This window comes from Netta rufina (assembly GCF_964035555.1).
Source record: "Netta rufina genome assembly, chromosome: 22".
Lineage (NCBI taxonomy): Eukaryota > Metazoa > Chordata > Aves > Anseriformes > Anatidae > Netta > Netta rufina.
This window is the reverse complement of record NC_140146.1, coordinates 7,430,129-7,448,198: the sequence shown is the minus strand read 5'-3', so window position 1 is coordinate 7,448,198 and position 18,070 is coordinate 7,430,129. Positions and strand designations below refer to the sequence as shown.

Below are 18,070 nucleotides of genomic sequence, written 5' to 3'. Positions count from 1 at the left end.
CAGTGCCGTGCCCGGTGCTGCGTGACCCTGCTCGTGCTGCTGAACACCCCCGGCGGTGGGGCTAACGCCGCGGCACCGTGCGCTTCCAGCAGCTCGCCGAACGTGCGGTGCTCATAAATCACAGAACAGCTCACGTTTATCCTGCACATCACTGCTTATCTTGTAAACTCATCTGCTGTGCTTGCACGAGTAGTTGATTTAACAGCATGTATATTGTTGAACTTGACACATCCAGGACTATAATCAAGCTTTAAAAATACCAGGGGTGTGCAGCTACTAGTGCGTGTTCCTAGGCTGCTTTCTAACGTGATTGCGGCACGGATTCGCTTCTGTTTGCTACAGGTCACAGCAGATTTCAATGTTGTACATAATTACACAGGAGTTTTATCATGAAACTGGCATCTGCTCAATGGCATAAAATGATGAGATGCGTTAGAGGGAAAAGTTAATATTCCAAATGTGAAATTACTGTGAGTTAATTTTGTAGGGTGAAACCTGGCTGAGGAAGGCTGCGCGTACGAGATTCTGGGCAGTGGTGTGCAAGGAGTGTGAGAGCAGTTAAGGAAAGTGAGGGAAGCTTTAGAAGGAGAACTGATAAAACCTTTGTGTAGTAGCTTGGGTGCCTTGTCCTGCTGTTCCCCTTTTCAGCAGGGACCTGTGCTTCTGGGACTTCTGCCAGGCTGTTGTTGGGGCTCTGGGTTTTTTGGGGGTCTCTTTATTTTTAAGGGACATCAGTGCACCTTCCATCTATCTTTAGCAACAAAAAAGAATGATTTTGTGTTCTTCGGTGTTACTGCTATTGCGACACCTGAGTGTAGTGAGGCAGGAAGATTTCCATCCTTCTGCCTCACTCATTTGGAGGAACTACATTCACTTTCTGAGCTGTCATGGAAAGAAAAGTAACTTGTTTTCAAACAGCTACCGTGCGTTATAGGGTTTTAAATGAACTAATAGACCTCCAGTTGCATTTCTGCTGCAGCTTGACAAAATTATAGCAGGTACAAGAGCTCCATGGTTATTTACTTGCAAATCCTGTATAGTGTGAACTTCATTTACGACTTTCCCGGCAGGTCATACTGCTGTGGTCACAGCTTCTATAATGTTTTGTTGTTATTGCTTGTAAAAAAGCCTCTCAGAGGGAAATAATAAGCTAGAATAGTCACAGGTAAGCACACACACACACGTGTTTGTGCACAAATCCATCACAGCTATTCTCTTCACAACCGTTCAGAACTAAACAGTATTTTTATTTCTGAAATAAAGGTGGAATTTCAGCAGAAGGCTGTATTCGTATTTGCAATGGCACATTACCTGCTATTTGACAAGTGAACTGCTAGATTTCCACCTTGTGTTATAACTGGGATCTGCTAACAGAAACCACCTCTTCTCTTTTGTATATATCACGTGTGTTCTCCTCTTTCTAGATGATCATGGGAACAGCAATGGCAGTCATGTAAAAATCTTTTTACCGAAGAAGCTGCTTGAATGTCTACCAAAATGTTCAAGTTTACCGAAGGAGAGGCACCGCTGGAACACTAACGAGGTAGTTAAATCTGCTACTCTTAAACATGCACATTTTCTTGATGCTTATATATTGTTGGTTTTTTTTGAGTATGTGCCATGTTAGTTACGGGATATAAATTCTGTAACCTGTTGTTTAAATAATAAAACCATATTAAATGTTAAAAATGAGCTTTAAACTAGACTTAAAGGCAAATGTGGAAGCTGACTAATGTACAGTAGGAGTCTGTTGCTCACGTGTGTGTCACTTGTCTGAGTCAAATTTTGTATCATCTTATTGGCACATTTCAAAATTGTTTAAAATGTGATATTTTGGTAGTATTAAACAATGTTACCTTGCTACTGAAAATGTATAAAGACTTCAAAAATAAAAACAAACAACCAACAAACCACTACCACCAAACAACCACAAAAACCCCAAACAGTGCTTATTCTTTCTTGCAGAGCACTGTTCCCTGGATAATTAGCCTAACTAGCCTAATTTTTGAGCAGTCTGGTTAAGGACAGAAGACACAATCAGATGTTTTTTACTGAAATACTCTGAATGCATTAGTTTGCTTATCTCCTGTTAACCCACACATCACACCTGCGTTCATTGATGTGAAATGAAACTTAGATAAATTCAGGTGTGTGGTGGTCCTAGGTAAAGTTGCAGAACAGTCCAAGCTGTCTAAGATCCCTTGCCTTTATTTCGCTGGGTAGCAAGGCTGGAAGTGTCAGATGAGGCAGATGAGAATTCAGCATTCTGGACAGAGATTTTTGGCCTTGTTAGGGAAGAGCAAAAAAGCATAATCCTATGCCTAGATAAACTCCTGGAAAACTTGGGTTATTTATAGGGGAAGAGGTAACTTAGCTTAGAGAGTACGTTCGCTGCCCCACCTGGAAGTTTAAATCTGTTCAGTGCTACAAAACTTGATTTTTTCTTAGGGTATAATTGAATAATAATGCTGGACTACATTTCAGAGTTGGTTCCTAAGGGATTGTATTTCCAATCTGACTACGCAGGGGTTCTGAATATGCTGGAGAAGGCACAAGATTTTACTTATTGAAGGAAAAAGCATGTTTTATAAAGCGGTACTTAAAGAATCCTTGTGTTAACTTCAAAGCCACCAGTGCTGCTTGCAAGGCGTCTCACCAGCAGGCAGGTCTGTAGGATCACAGGCTATCCCAGGGCGGGAGGGAATCAAGGATCCCAAGGATCATTGACTCCAGCTCCTGGCTGTGCCCAGGACTGCCTGAAAATTAAACCCTGTGTCTGAGAGCGTCGTGCTGAACTCCAGCAGGCAGTGCCTTGAGTACCTTAGGGATGTGATGGTGCTGGGAGGTTGATGCCCTGCCTTGCTGGGGCTGGGACGAGGCAGTCCTGCTGTGGGCTTCCCCCAGCAGGGCAGGGTGCTGGGGCCGTGGGAAGGGATACAGCCAGGGCTGCACCCATCTCCCACCCAGGGGCAGCTGGCAGCAATGCTTTTTTTGCTGCTTTGTATGGAAATGTTTCAAGGAAACCTACCTGTGGCTTTTATACACAGTTGTGTGCCCTTAAAGCAAAGTGCAAACGCTTTCAGCCATCGGGCTGAGCCCATCTAAAGGGGGTGTTACACAGTAACCTGGCGGGAGGGCTCTGCTGAGGATTTTGTTGTCTGCAAATGAGATGCTGCAAACGCTCAGTGCAGAGGTCAAGGAGCAGCTGGGCTTTGCTCTTTCGTCTACCAGGGCATCACCATGGGAACACGGGCAAATAAGTTTCTGATCACTTTCATCTGTAGACTGAGGATAACGGTCATCCATTGCTGTGGGTTGGGTAATGAGGCTGGAGAAGCAATACTCTTTGAGGATACCTTGTGCTTGACTTCACATTTACCAAAACAGTGTGGTGAGCAGCCAGGAGCGGAGCGTTTAAAAATGCCTAGAACATGTTACTGAGATGTTTGCTTTCAGTCAGATTATGCAGTTTTAACTAAAATGTTTGATGGAAATATATTTCCATATCAAGATGTCATCTCTCCTTAAATCAAGTTTATGGTGTTTTTATATTTCACAGTGAAGGAAGTGTTCCTTCCAATTTAATTTTTTTTTTCCCAGTGACACAAAATCCTAAGTCTAGCCAAGCCATTTAATTATAGATTTACATTTTTGAGTTGCCTGTGAAAGCGTGTGCGCTTTTATTTGTTTAGCTTTGGGGGGAGATAGAAAGGGGATTTTCATAAGGTTTCTCACATGAGGGCAAGTTAGTTAATTGCCAGAAAATTCAGCAGAGCTGGGTGTTTGTGAGGGTGCCCTGTTCTTGGGTTTTAGCTGCCATTCGTTTTGACCTGTTCCAGTATTTGTGTCCTACAGCTGGCTCTAGTTCCTGGGCTCCCCCAGGGGCAATCCTCTGAGTGTGCTCTCCTCGAGCAGGGCTGGGTGGGAGTTGTGCTCCGGGAGGTTTTGGGGTGCCTGCCTTTGCCTGGTGCTCCCTGTCACTCTTCTCTCGAGCCGTCCCCTAACAGAGGAGGCAAAGGTCAGCGGCTCATTAACTGGAAATCACTTCAGGCAGTGAGAAATGTTGTCTGCAGGAAATTCATCCTGCTGCTTCATGTAGAACGATCAGATTATCTAGGAATTGGGAGCTTCCCACACTGTTGTGCTATTTCAGTGACACAAATAGGTGCAGGGGCTGAAGGGTGTTGATGTAACCTTGTCTTTGTACAGCGCTTGCCAAAAACCGGATTGCAGTTCTGAGCAGAGATGCTTTTCATTAATGGAGTTGGCAGCCGCAGTCATTAATCATCCTTGTAAACACTTAATGACACAGTAAAAGAAAGACGAAAAAGTTAAACATCCAAAATGTAAAATATTACTTAGAGCTTCTGTTTCTGGCCACGTTCTATATTTACGTTCTCTGCAGGGAAAACCCCAGACTTGCCATGGTAGAAAAACATAGTTATACTTGTTAAATGTGCTCAGGCTTTTCTGTTAAATGTGCTCAGGCTTTTCTTTGAGGGTCAAGCAAGAAATGCCATTTTTTGTGGATGGGGTATTTAACATTTTTTTTTTTCCAATTTAGTTTTTAGAAATTTCAGGCTTAGTTATTGCTTGACAATATGCAACTAAGTGTAATTGCAAAACGTTTTGGATGTTATTTAGTGTAGGAGTTCTTTAACTTGTAAAAAAAAAAAAAAAAAGAAAGTAAATTTGGGACTGAGTATAGCCACTGTACCGTGGCACTTTATGTGCTGCTGCACTGAAGTGCTTACTGCAGCTGTATGTTTGCATGCATTTGTTTAAACTTCTTAGAGCAGCATTCCAGTTTTCACCTAGAGAGTTTTATTTGTTGTTGTGGAAAGTCAAGGTACAGCGCTGCATTAGTGAATTTCAGTTGCATGCTCATTTATGTCTCTGATTCGCTCCTGCATTTCTGCTTTGCTTGCAAGCTACTGACATTCTTCCTTTGCACTTGACATTGAGTTATTTCTCATCTTTTTTTTTCTTCTCAAAAGTGCAGAGAAGATTCGGAAGGTTTGGAGAATTGCGTGAGGGTCATCAGGGACCCAGGCTGATACGGGAAGTGAGTCTGGAGCATTTGGGCTAGCTGTTGGGCTAGCACAGAGTAGGTGTAAGTGATAACCTTGTCTGCCACCTGCAGCTCAAGTTCCCCTTAAAACCCCAGGAAGCAGGGGCCAGGCAGCCAGTTACCTCTCTGGCTCTGTCCTCACGACTTCGTTGATCCCTTTTTCAATTTTTTGTTTGTTTGTTAATGCTTTTAGGTGTATTTCAGAATTAACACTTCTATCTGAAAATGAGAAACCCCTATTTGTTTTTGGGTGGCCCTGGCCAGGATGATGTGCACTACATGAGCATAGCAGTTCCCACCTTACTGACTGAAGGAGCTTAACGGGTTACAAATTCATGGGTTTGAGAGCAGGCATACTGGGTAAATGGAACAGGAAGAAAATCTTGGATTACCTCCACCAGAATGAATGCAAAGTTTGATATTTGAATGTAAACTTTGTAATAATGCTTAGGGCCATTTTCATGCAGGCTTCATCATCCCTCCCAGTAGAGCAGGGGTCCCGGCATCCCCTCTGTGAGACGGCAGCGCTTGGGGATGCTTTCCCAAGATGGCAAAACTCTGAAAAAGCAACCGTGCTCATTACGACTTTGTGAGGACTGCAGAATTTTTCAGTCTATTTTATTGAATGCTTCCCAGTAAGCTCCAGTTAACTCAGATATGTTTTGCTGAAGTGCCGGGTTTCCTGAAACAACGGGCTGGCTGCTGGAAACCAGCACTGCAGTTGTGGGGCAGCCAGCACTTACCAAGCTGGAATGCCTTCACTGCCTGCATCAGCCCTGTGATCTCTGAAGAGCAACAAGAATATTTAATTTTGCCTAATTGCTTCTGCTGCCCACGTGATGACGGAGTATAAACGTCCTGCAGTGATGGTATCAAGCGCTGTTAGCAGCAACTTCCCTGCTCCCCGTTCTGCCCTGGAGATCTGGGGCTGGGCAGGGCTTGGAGCTGAGAGCTTTGTGCTGGGCTGGCGGCTGAAACGAGTTCACTTCAGCTTTGGGGAGTAAACCAGGTTGAGGACAAACTGCTTGCTATGTGCTGGACCAGGCAGAGCATCCGTAAGCCCTGCAGGCTGCGGTCACACGTCCCTTGGCAGAGGGCGGCCGCTGCCTGGCCCTGCCCGAGGAAATCCTCGTGCTGCCAGCTTTGGTAGAGCTCACCCTGCTGCCGAGTGTGCAGCCCCTCTGTTGGCTCAGGCACGGGAATGTAAGAAAAAACTCTTCATTTGAAGGAGAAAAAGCTCTGAACGTGAAATCAGAGGGAAACGCTTTTCCATGCTGATTAGAGCAGAATTGGGCACAAGCTGTGTGTGTACCTGCCTGACGCAGCCCGGCGCGTGGGGGCGGTTTCTCTCACTGCGTGTGTGGTTATGATTTCAGGCTGATCAGTGAAAGAGATGGAAATTTGTTTAACAGAAGCACTTCATTATGGGTTTATTTTGTGAAATTAATGAAATTCTGTGCTTTGCCTAATGTACAAAGCAGGAAATCTGCTATTGGCGTTGCTTTTGCAGTTTCTCAGTCATGTTTACATAATTAGCAAGCGTTGTGTGCAGGCTCAGTGATTGAGCAGAACCGAAAGGTTATCGTTCCCAGGAATTTAACAAAAGCCGAGTAATACCTGTTATGTGCTTTGTGCTCTGGCAGAGAAAGATTCCTTGTCTTCCTCTTGGGAAAATCTGACTTTTTCCTTCCTTTTAGTTGAATGTTAGGGCCAACGTTGAAATTGTCTGAGTCTTAAAAAATGGCTGAGGTTGCAGTGTTGAGCAGTTAATGTATTGGAGACCTGGGACCAAACTGAATCCTGTAAAGCACAGCCAATGGATGAGAACGTATTGTTTTGGATAATGTATTGTCCTCTTTTTATTCCAGGTCAGTCTGATTGAACGAATTAACTTCTTTACATTTATCGGTAACTAAATTAAAAAAAAATCATAATTTAAACATACTCTAGCAATTGGTTTGTTTTGAACATTCATGTGAGCACGTGTTCGTACGCAGGCTTTGCTGTGAGTGTCTGCCTCCTACTGGATGTGGAGATGCAGCTGTGTGGGCTTGGTTTGTCCAGGGAGTGGTTTTGCTGTTTCATGTGCTACGTGAATGGACAAAACTGATGAGAACGGATCTTAGGGAAAAGAATGAAACCTCCCAGCAAACCTTAAGTGACTCTTTCAAATGGAAGGGACTTTGCTTTTCATTTATTTTTCATGGGAGCTTACCAGATTTTTTTTTTTTTTAATCTGGTTTCACTAAATTTCAGATAAAAGTGGGTCATGCATCAAAAGAAAATTGTGGACCTTGGATCACAAGTTCAGAGTGTGGCATGTCCTACATCAGCAGCTGCTGATGGGCCCTGGAGAGGCTGAAGGAACAGTGCTGAAGACAGATGAGTAATTTTGCTGATTGAAGAATGAGTTTAGAAGGTGAAAACTAGAGTGATTTATATGAACACAGTTGTAGTGTATTGGACCATTCATCTGGTTTTGCTTTTTATTTTTTTGCGTTGCTGTTGCAATGCTTGAAAAACACTCCTCTGAAGAAGATGTGTAGTCCTGCAACCTGATATAAAAAAGGGGTACAACAGCTGAGATTGCAGGCGCTGTCTTCGTGAGCGAAGTCACCAGTAACAGATTTGGTTCCTTGGGTTATGGATGCCAGTGAAGATGCTGTCCTTGCAAGTTCCCCGTTCCCAAACACCAGCATGACTTGTCTGTACTATGTAAATCACGTTCTTCTTGATCAACGTGCTGCCTTTGGCCAAATACTGTTCTAGCTGGCTTCCAGGTGGTTCAGGTTTTCAAGGTCTGATTTTGGCCCCGCGCAGCCTGGAGCCCTGGTGTAGACCGAGACCTGCTTCAGTCGGTGGGTCTGCCGTTGCGTTGCCTTTTGCTGTAGAGAAAGCGTTGGAAGCTGGCCTCCAGGCATAAGGGATCTCCTTTTAAAGACTATTTAAGGGTGTCCCCTGTTGGCAAAGGAGCCTGAAACCATTTTAAGATTACTTTGTTTTAGAGCTATGGGGAAAATCATGTCTGCTTAAGCTTCTTTCAAAAAAAAAATATATATATATGTATAAAGGTAGGCTAGGTATAAACCCTTTAATATGAGGGCAGTAAAACTTGTGGAAGCTGCAGGGAAGGAGAGCAGCAGGGCTGGGAAGCGGGGGCTGTCCCTCCTGGGACATGCTGAAAAAGCATGCTGAGCCGGGGGAAAGATGCTGAGCCCTCCTGTGCTCACAGCACCTGGAGATGATGAAAAACTGGTGCTGGGAGAAAGAGAAAAGCATCAGGAAGGTAACCGAATACACAGCGCTTTGCCTTTATGTGCCGAGGCATCAGAGCTAAGCTGTTTTGTCTCCTCCTTAGGACTGTTGTCCCGATTGTACTGGAGGTAAATTTTTTACGTGGGTGCTGCCTAATGTCAGAACTGGTTTTGTGTGGCTTTCAGCCTCCTGATTTGGATCATCTTTTATCTAATAAGGCTGTAAGAATTAATGGAAGCTTTCTTTGCCTTTATAACAGGTCCCTTGACTCTTTTGTGTGATTAATTTGATGCTCAATATGAAGGTAATGTCCTGTTACAGGCTTTGTTTACATCAGTTGTATTTAACTTGGCACCTTCTGTACCCAGCTGTTGCTATTTCATGTAATCCATAGGCAGTCAGTGTTTGAGATCTCCCCTGCTATGAAGGGCAGCTGAAACTTGCCAACTAGGTCAAGATATTTGAGGTTACGGGAAGCAGAGTGGCAGAAACACAAAGCGATTGATGACATAAGCTCGGCTTCTGCGAAATAAAAAAGAAAACGTGCAACAAAAGTGCCTTTTGTCTAGACATTGCAAACTGACCAGTGAAGTATAGCTGTTTGTTTTCTCCACTGTAAGGAGTTTCCTCATTATAGGGTTTTGGTCTGTCACTCAGCCTGGCATTCTTAAAAGCTTGGGCTCGGCGTCGTTGTTGCCAGATAAAAGTGAAAAAATAATCATTCTTTTGATGGTGGGAGCTAACCTATAAAGGATGAATCCAGCACAGAAATCTCAAAAAAGCAAAGAATTGTTTGAGTCCCCAACTAGAAATTCATACAAATGCAAAGCTGATTAGTTGTCACGGCTGGATTTAAATTTGCACATCGAGTTCTGGGTTGTGTTTTTTTGTTTTGTTTTGTTTTTGTTTGTTTCTCTGTGGTTTTGTTTTTCCCCTGGAGATGATTCCCAGCAGCGGGAGTAGTACAGGAGCCTCGGTTTGTTTTGCTCTGGGTCAAAGGACAGATCTCTGTGTGAGGAGCTGCGGCACCACAGGCTTGTCATTCACCCCAGATAGTTTGGTCTGTTCTGCGTTGTACAGGTGGCATTTGGATTCAGCAGCTCTAACTGTTAGGTGTTTGTGGCTGCTGTCTGTATCGCCACGTGGCTTATAGGCTTCTCTAGCCAGCAGGTGTAGGGGTTTTCAGCCCCTCCTGAGTTTAGTAATACAGCTGTGGGAGTTCATGTAAAAACCAGCTGATTGATCGATCATTTGAAGATCCTGCACATCCTGCAAAAAAACAGCAGAGGGTAGAGCACCCTGTATGTCCCACAGGGCAAACATCCCGTGCTCAAAGATAAGTGGTAACGAAGTCCTGGGACCGGATCAGCGTTTGAGCTGCATGCTCTGCCTCAGGAATAGGTGGCGGGTGTAGTTTGCAAAGTCCCCTGAGCTCTGTCCTGCTAAAGCCAGGTTGTGCGTGCTGGTTTCTTATGTCATGTTAATTTGCAATGACTGAGGAGCGCTGCGTAACAGTCCTGTAATGGGCATGGCTTTTGGCAGCAGTTCCTTGGACTAAAATACTTCAAGAAGTCAGTGACCAGCTGAATGAATGCCTTGGTTCTCCCTCCCTTTGAATGCCGCCTTCTTTCAAATTGTCAAATTAAACACGTTGTACGTGCTGCTCTCGTGCTGTCTTAGCCTTTATGCAAGGAGCCTGGGCAGTGCGCTGCTGAGATTCATGGTCACATCAGGAGAGGAGCAGCTGCTCGGCCAACTGCGTGGTGTTAAATGGCAGGAGTTCAGAGGAGCTTTGGTGCCAAAGGTGGTCGCTTCGCTGTGTCAGCCAAGTTTAAGTTCTTCCACTAAAAGCGTGTTGTGTAGGCAGCCGTAGCTTAGCAGCACCAGGTACGTGCTCAGGCATCTCTTCTGACCTGTCAGGGCGAGCTCTGAGTCCCGTGTCTGTGCTGTGCTTAACACAAGTAGAAATAGTGATATCACGGGGTGCTCGCTCCGGGAATGTGGGATGGTGTTGGGATACTGCATAAACCTCACCTGCATTTCCTAGCGTGCGTCTCCTGTTGGGGTTCTTCCCTTTTGTGGTCTGGGATTACTCTGAGACGTGCAATCAGGAAACCAGAACCCAGCATAGTGGGAGCAAAGGGTTGGGGTTATGCAGTAAGCAAGCCATTCCTCACGTGTAAGAGATTTAGAGCGCATTAATTTAATTATTATTTAGGTGTTTGTGTCCAGGAACACACCTGGTGGCTGTAGGTACTGCTGCAGCACGCAGCTGGGGCTCCAGCTGGCCCAGCACTGGGTGAAATACTGACTGGTGTGTTCTGGGAGTTGTACTTCGAACTGCGTCTTACAAGGAAAGTGTTATAACAAAGTCAATTTACAAAGTCAATTTAAATGTCTCTTTGCTGGGGACTGGCATACATAAACACAAATGAATTGGTTCACTTGTCAAATGAATGGAAACTGAGGCTATTACATTTTGTAAGTGATTGAAATCCTGTCTTTTCAGTCTCGTGTTCAGTACTTCCAAGTGTGACTTATGCACTAAGAAGAGAAGAATCAAGGAATCTAGGAGAAAAAGGAAAACTAGACATGAAGGAAAAATGAGTACAAATGAAGATTTTATGCAAGGGTAGTACTAAAGAAAAAGGACCAAGTGAAACAAATTTGTTTTCCGCAGAAAGCTGGGGGAAGAGGGAGAAAAAATCTCCTGCAGCAAGGGAGAAGTTGAGAAAAAGTCTTTCACGCATTCCTTTGAAATCAGCCTCTCACCATTTGTTTACAGCCATGGCTGAGGATCATGAAAACAGGAGCAGGGAAGCATTTGCTGGCTGGTAGACGGCAGCTGAGTTAGCAAAATGCTGCGGGCATTGCTGTGCTTTGTCTGCCTCGGGTTTAATGCCAAGGGACATGGGTGGTGGGCGACCTGGTGGTGTTTGGCTGCTGCTTAAAAAAAGTTACTTGAAATACTTCGGCGCCAAAGTTTGTATTTACAACTAAGAAATGATGATGGGGAAACGGCCCTGGTTAATTTACTGATGTCTGCAGTAAGCCTTTAATAGTGAACAGTTAACGAATTAGCAGGAATAAATCACAAGTTCCACAAAACTAAAAAGGCATAATGACATCCTCACAAAAGAGGGTTTTCAAACTAAGCTATTACTTTTCTGTCCCTTGAATCATTTCTTCATTTTTTTTTAAAGTGGGTCTCCGTTTTTCTTTTTCATCATAGAAGTTCATCATAAAAGATATCAGGAAGAGAGGGAAGGGGGCAAAATAGCCTGTTCCAGCACAAACTTCAAGGAAAATGCTCGCTACCTGTTACCTTTGTAGTTTCTTTCAGCCTTTCGTTATGGGTACTAGTAGCTTTCAAAATCCCTTTAGGAGCCCAAGCCAGCTGCTGTCCTGCAGGCGAGGTGCTGGGTGTCCTCGCCTGGCTGCACGCAGCTCTCGGGGTTTCATTTCCACCGTGGCGTGGCTTTTGTTTTTTTTTTTTCTGACCTTTGAGGAATTTCTGAGATATGAGGTCTTTCTGTTAATACAATTTGTGTTAATGCCTTCTGGATTTAATTAGCTGCTGAGTCATTGAAAACCTGGATCTTTGTTGTTAAATTATTTGTAAGTTGATTTGTTCCTGACTCACATTACTCTAAAATGAGGTTGTCTTAAGAATCTGCAGCTTAAATTGTGGTTAAAAGATCCAGCCTTGGCACACGGACCAGATAAGAAGGGGAAGGCCGACTTGTCGGTTCATGAAAACGTCTAGCTTCTTTCTCATCGTGCTTTCAGCAGTGCTCCTCATTAACATTTCACCACACATTAAATTTTTACTCCTCTTTTGGCGCCCGGCCGTAGGCTGCTGGGAAGCGCTCCGTGCCCAGATGCGTGCCATCGGCTGCCTTCCCCCAGTGGCTGTGCCATCTCTCTGATCCAGCGGTCAGGCAGTGCAGAGGTGTGTTGTGGCAAGAGAAAAATCAGTCGGTAATTGGCAAAGAGAAAAGGCTTTGGGTTATTTTCACTGTAAAGAACAGGAGCTGATAAACACTGAAATTAACAGGACTGGGTTTTAGCTCCAACATGGAGGTTGCTCTAGCTGGACGGTTTGCTAGGTACAGCTAATGAGGGGGATATTAAGATATAGAACTGGCTGCTTCCTCCATCCAGCAGGTTCTTAACGAAGATGCACGTACAGAGAGAATGATGCAGAAAGATGCAATGTGTCTCCTGGAAAATGCGTGGGCAAAGGAGATCAGTGCATCCCCTTCAACTTCAGATATGCTATTTAAAATATATGGTATTTTCCATCATTGGCGGCTTCTTTACTTTATGAGGATAAAGTTTTGTGGGGTTTGTTTGTTTCTTTGTTTCAAACATGAAGCTATTTTCCTTCAGATGAGAGATTCCTGAAGCTTAATGTCTTGAGAGGCAGGCAGGAGAGGAATGCAGAAATGAGAAGGGATATAATGCCCTTGGTGGGTGTCTGTCTTTTAAAGCTATCTGATGTAAATATTACACACTCTGCATAAATTTGGTAAGATAATTGACTGTATCTTGCTTGAAAATGGGTACGAAGATTTTTTTATAGCTTCTGTGTAATTGAAATTCTAGCGGGCGAGGCCTTTGTCTTGGTAACCACATTTGAATTACTTTTTTATTGTAGCGTTAAACCGATACGTTCTGATGTTAGCGGCTCAGTGTAGGTATGTGTCAATAATTACAATATTTCCAGTTTCGAGAGTTTATTCACTGAAAATGAAGGTGTGACACTTACCTAAAGCAGATGTTCTCACACGCCGGTGTCCCTGCCCGCAGCAGCGCCGCTTCCCCGTGCGCTTGGGCTCCGCGAGGGCTCAGTGGTGCTCGTTCTGTCCGGAGCTCTGGAAATGCATTTTGTATAGAAACAAAAGGACCGAGAACGTGCTTGAATGGAAAGATTTTTATGAGCCAAAATGTACTGAGAGTACGAGCTGATCCCCGCAGTGAGCGTGGTTGTGGTGGCAGGAGGGTCCTGGTGTGCCAGGCGTCTCCGCGGGTCCCGCAGAGCTGGGGCGGCTGCACTGTGTTTTGTCAATTTCAAGAATTTTGATTTGATTTCGTGAAAGGTATTAGTTTTACTTACTGAAGCTCCTTTGTTTTGCAGAGATCTTGCTGCAGACGTCCTTTTGGATTTCTTTTTAATAATGTGTGACCCTTCACCTTTGATCCCTTGACCTGCATTACTTTGGTAATCATTTCATTTTTTAATTTCATTTCATTTTTAATTTTGGTGTGCAAGCTGTAACATTTCATCGTTTTAAACTGTAGTATTCTTTGACCTCCCCAAGTATATATTTTTTTTTTCTACGAAGATGTGTAATGTTGGCTTTTCTGGAATAAAAAAAATACTTTAGTTGTTATAAGAGAAAATAAAGTATGTATTTTTCATTGTTCTTTGCTTCTTTTAAGTTTAACACTGTGTATTTTTCCTGTATAGCACATTACTCTTTTGACCTGTGTTCTCCCAATACTTAGTCTAATTTATTTTGATATTTCTGTACATCTTTGGTTTTAATTTGCATTTCTCTACAGTTCTTTTGGTCAGTAAAACATATATGATGTTTACTGTGTTTCTTTTTTTTTTTTTTTCTGCACATGTCATGTTTTCATAGCTCAAAGTAATCTTGGGAGTATTTAAGATTCTCTTATGAATAAAAAATATTCTTTAAAATTTTGTTCCATGTCTTGAAGATAACTGTTCTTAACCATCAACTTAAAGCTATAGCTATTTTAATAAAAGATTAGACTTCAGACCTTTTCCTTGGGAAGCAAAAATCTCAATTGAAACCCAGTTTACTTTTATCTTTATGTTACTGAAGCCAAAAGGAAAGTTATCAATGCTGCGAGACTGTAAGTCATGGATATGCTTAAAGAAGCAGAATTGTGTGTACATGCAGGAAAATCCCCAAAGTTGAGTAGCCATTTCTTCCATTGTCTGTTGAAAGGATACTGGCATATAAGACACAAGCTATTGCTTTTGGACAGATTCTATATTTATCTTGTAAATGATAATACGAAACCTACTGAGCATGGCCCACTGAAGCACAGATTATTTTTTAAGTGTCTCATTATTTTATTCTCTAACATTTAATGCTGAAGTTTTAATTGCACACAGCTGAAGCTGCTAAATGAGCACTGAAATGGATTTAGGTCTTCTCTGAGCCTTGTTGATGCTTATAAAAGTTTATATCTTTCATTAGAACTGCAAATTAAAATTAGGGTTATAGTGAGCTGTTCACAGGAGATCTGTATTACCAGCAAGCTCCTTGGACTTCACATGGCCGCTGCCGGCGTATGTTCTCTTCTGGGCGGTGCTTGAAGCACATCTGAACATCCTCTTGCTGGTATTTTCCCCTAGATAAACAGAGGCTGCAGCAAGCATCACTCCAGTGTTTTGAGAAGCACTTTCCTGATTCCAGCTTCTTGAGTGAGAAGTGAAAATGAGTTAAGTTCACTTCTTTCACGTGCTGTGCAGTCACAGCTCTGCTCGCTCCCTCCTGGAAGCGCTGCCACGCTGGGACTGAGCTGCCTGCTCTTACTGCATGCCCTCAGCAGGGCTGGGGAGCTGGGACCCAGTTAGCCTTACCTGGGAGGGAACTCATAAAGGTGGTGGGGATGCACAGGCATCACCAGAATCTGATAGAGAAACATCTTTTTGGAGAGGAGTCCAGAGTCTGAGGAAAAAGCTACTTCTGCAACTGATCTTTGCACTTAAACAGCATCATCATCGTTTTTAAAATCACACAAAACTTCATCTTATTTGCACAATCACCTGTTAAAATAATGTGGTATTTGGAAACCGTATTTGGAAAGTGAGAAATACTGCTCAGCAGACATGTTGATGTCCCTGTTTGTCTTTGACCCAACGAGTGGGAGCTGAAATGGAAAATCACAGCCTCGATCACTGTTTGAAGTGTCTGGGTTGTTTTCTTGTTTTCCTGCCCTGTTCCAAATTTTCCTTGTAATAGTTTTCGTAGGCCCAGAGTCATCAATTCTGTCACACAAGGCTGCTGCTCCTACAGCGAGCGTTTTTTGGATAGCTGGGATTTGGCTTTTACTCTGGTTTTACCACTGCCAGTCAGACTGAGAAGTATTATCCTCCGAAACCATCTCAAGCCATTTCTCAAGTCTTCAGTACACAGAACAGGGTTTTTAAAACTCTGTGGAAAAACATTTATTTTGCCCAAGAAAACTCCTTGACGACTATTTCTCTTTTCCTCGTAACGTGTGTTTTATATCAGCCGCAGTTAGATGCAAACACCCCGACTTTCTAGGAAGGCAGCTTTTAAAAACCTGCAGGTCGTCAGGCATCTGGTAGCCGGAGGAAACCTTGCTGCCACTCTGTAGAGAGCTGGTTTAAGCTGTCACCTGGTAAAGTGAAAAAACAAGTGATGGACTAAAAACGTCTGATGTTGGGAACTGGAATTGGGTCTATAAAAGCAGACGAAGCTGACAGATGGCTGGCAAGGGCTAGGTGCCCTGGTTCAGAAGGCATTGCCGCCTCCACCCTCACTGCCTCCCGTAAGGTAAGCGCGCTCAGCTGTTGAAACGTGAAGTTCATCCACAAAGTTCTTCTGCAACAGGCCCGTGCCTGCTGTTCTGTCATTATGCTTCTGAGTGTTGTTAGATGCAGGAGCTCAGTCAGCGCTGTTTTCTGTGATAATGGGGAATTTGGGTCGATTGCTATTTTTGTAGCATAACAAATACTACCTCAGAAGTTTGCGTTGCAGTGTTTCAAACACTTGCAGCGTTTCCTTTGGATCTTAAATGAGCGTCTCTGAGATAGAGTAACAACAAATGCAGTTCAGTGTTTATGTGGAGGAGATGAGATGTTTGTGTGTCAGGAGGAGCTGCCACTGGTAGAAGGTTGAAGCATTCAGCTCAGTGCTGATACCGACATTTAAAATGCAGCCTTAAGAATTGTTTCGGGTTTTGTGTACAAACAGGAATAAAGGTTTGTTTAAAAAAAAAAAAAAAGCTACTTATCATTACAACAAGGCCGTTACCATTTGTCTTAACTTGGAATTTTTCTTCAGGTTTCTGCTGTACTGGTAATGGGTGACAGTAAATGGTGCCAGCATTGGCCATTTTGTAGCTATAGGTTACAGAACTTGATTCACTTTACTGAGCTTGTTTTTTAACTGAACGGGAAATAAAATACGTGTTCTAATCAAATACTTGATCCAACAACTACATAAATACTACAAAATGTTAGTAAAGCAAAAAAAAAAAAAAAAAAAAAAAAAAACACAACAAAACTGTCTAGAGAGATATACTTAAATATTAGGAGAATACTCTTTTGAAAGAATTGTTTCTGTTTATGAGGTTTTCCTGCTATTCAAAACTAAAATATTGATAACGTTCATTCCTGAAACAGCTCTTCATATTGAAATTCCTGCAATAGCTTCTGCTGCTGTATGCTTTTATATGCTAACTTTAACATAAGGCTAAATGGCTGAAATGAAATACCTTGCACATTTATTAGATTTAGAACACTGCTGCACATCTTGCATTTCAGGTAATGCGTCTGAGGTAGAATTAACCTAATCTCCTTTATTCAATCTATTAGATGTACTTGTGTATCAATCATGTGCTTGTGCTGTTCATTTAATAAAATATACATAGGCAACAGACAAATTGCTCACTTCAGTTTGGACTGCTTTAAAAAACAGTTGTATCAGTCAACACAAGCAAACGTGCTTTTTTCTATTAATAATAAAACTCATCCAAGCATGCAATATAAAAAAAAATGCATAGCATGGATACGTATATATATTTTTAACTAAGTACCTGAGAAAAACAGCTCTCTGCACGGGATGTCTCCATATTAAGCTTGACAAATGGGGAGCCTTCTCCTCCTAATGTGTTTTAGGGATGACCTCCTTTAGACAAGGGTGATGTTGCTCTTGCAGGGGAGCAGGACTTCTCCCTTTTCAGAGGAAAGCCCAAAAGATGTAAAAGTGGCTACTTGGGCCTTGCACGTGGCTGCACGGCACGGTTGGACTGGCTGCCACGTGAGGAGCTGCGTGCTGGCAGCCCGTTTCCCAGGGCGCTTCTCTGGGGGTGGAGGTCAATTCCCCAGGTCTCTGCTTGCTGCTCTGCCTGTGTATTGTTTTGAAAAGTACTGAAAGAATTTAATTATTACTATTGCTTTCATCTCTGAATTCTTGAAATGCATTAAGGTCTTTGATCGCTGAATTGGTAAGCTGGTGCCATTGGGCAGCCTTCCATGACTCAGTTCTGTGCTTCTGTTCATTCTCTGCTTGCAGAAATAGAACTCCTGTGCCAGTCAAAATCCAATATTTTGCTTTCCGTATGTACTTGAGCTAGGGTTCTTTGTCTTTCCTTTGCTCTTAGCTGCAGAAATTGGGTGAGAAAATGTTTGGTGATCAAAATGTGTTTTTATTTCTCCTTTAGATTTGGCTTATCTGCTTTTTAGCTCTTCTAGATATTGAAAACTCCATATATTTTTTTTTTATTTCCTTTGGATTCCTTCACATGAGACAGAAGTGAATTCAGTGTGGATTATTGGGGGGAGAACATTGTCTGGGAATAAGGATAATTGCAGTCTCTGGCTGTGCCACAGATGTACTGTTGATTTCTTTTAAGTCATTCACCTGCACTGTATCTGTTTCCTCAGCTGTAAAATATGGGTAATTACCTCCTTTGTAAAATATTATGGGGTCTACAGGTAATTATATGAATGAG

At 42.9% G+C, this 18,070-nt stretch overlaps 1 protein-coding gene across 1 annotated transcript in view; it reads left to right on the top strand.

Moving 5' to 3' along the window:
- The window catches only part of CAMTA1 (calmodulin binding transcription activator 1), a gene marked incomplete at its 3' end in the record, with an annotated part of 330,178 nt that overhangs the window by 25,608 nt on the left and 286,500 nt on the right, over positions 1-18,070 (top strand). The window contains exon 3 of the mRNA XM_084300275.1: positions 1,425-1,543. Coding sequence (XP_084156401.1) covers positions 1,425-1,543 — 119 coding nt within the window. The remainder of the gene's footprint in view (positions 1-1,424; positions 1,544-18,070) is intronic.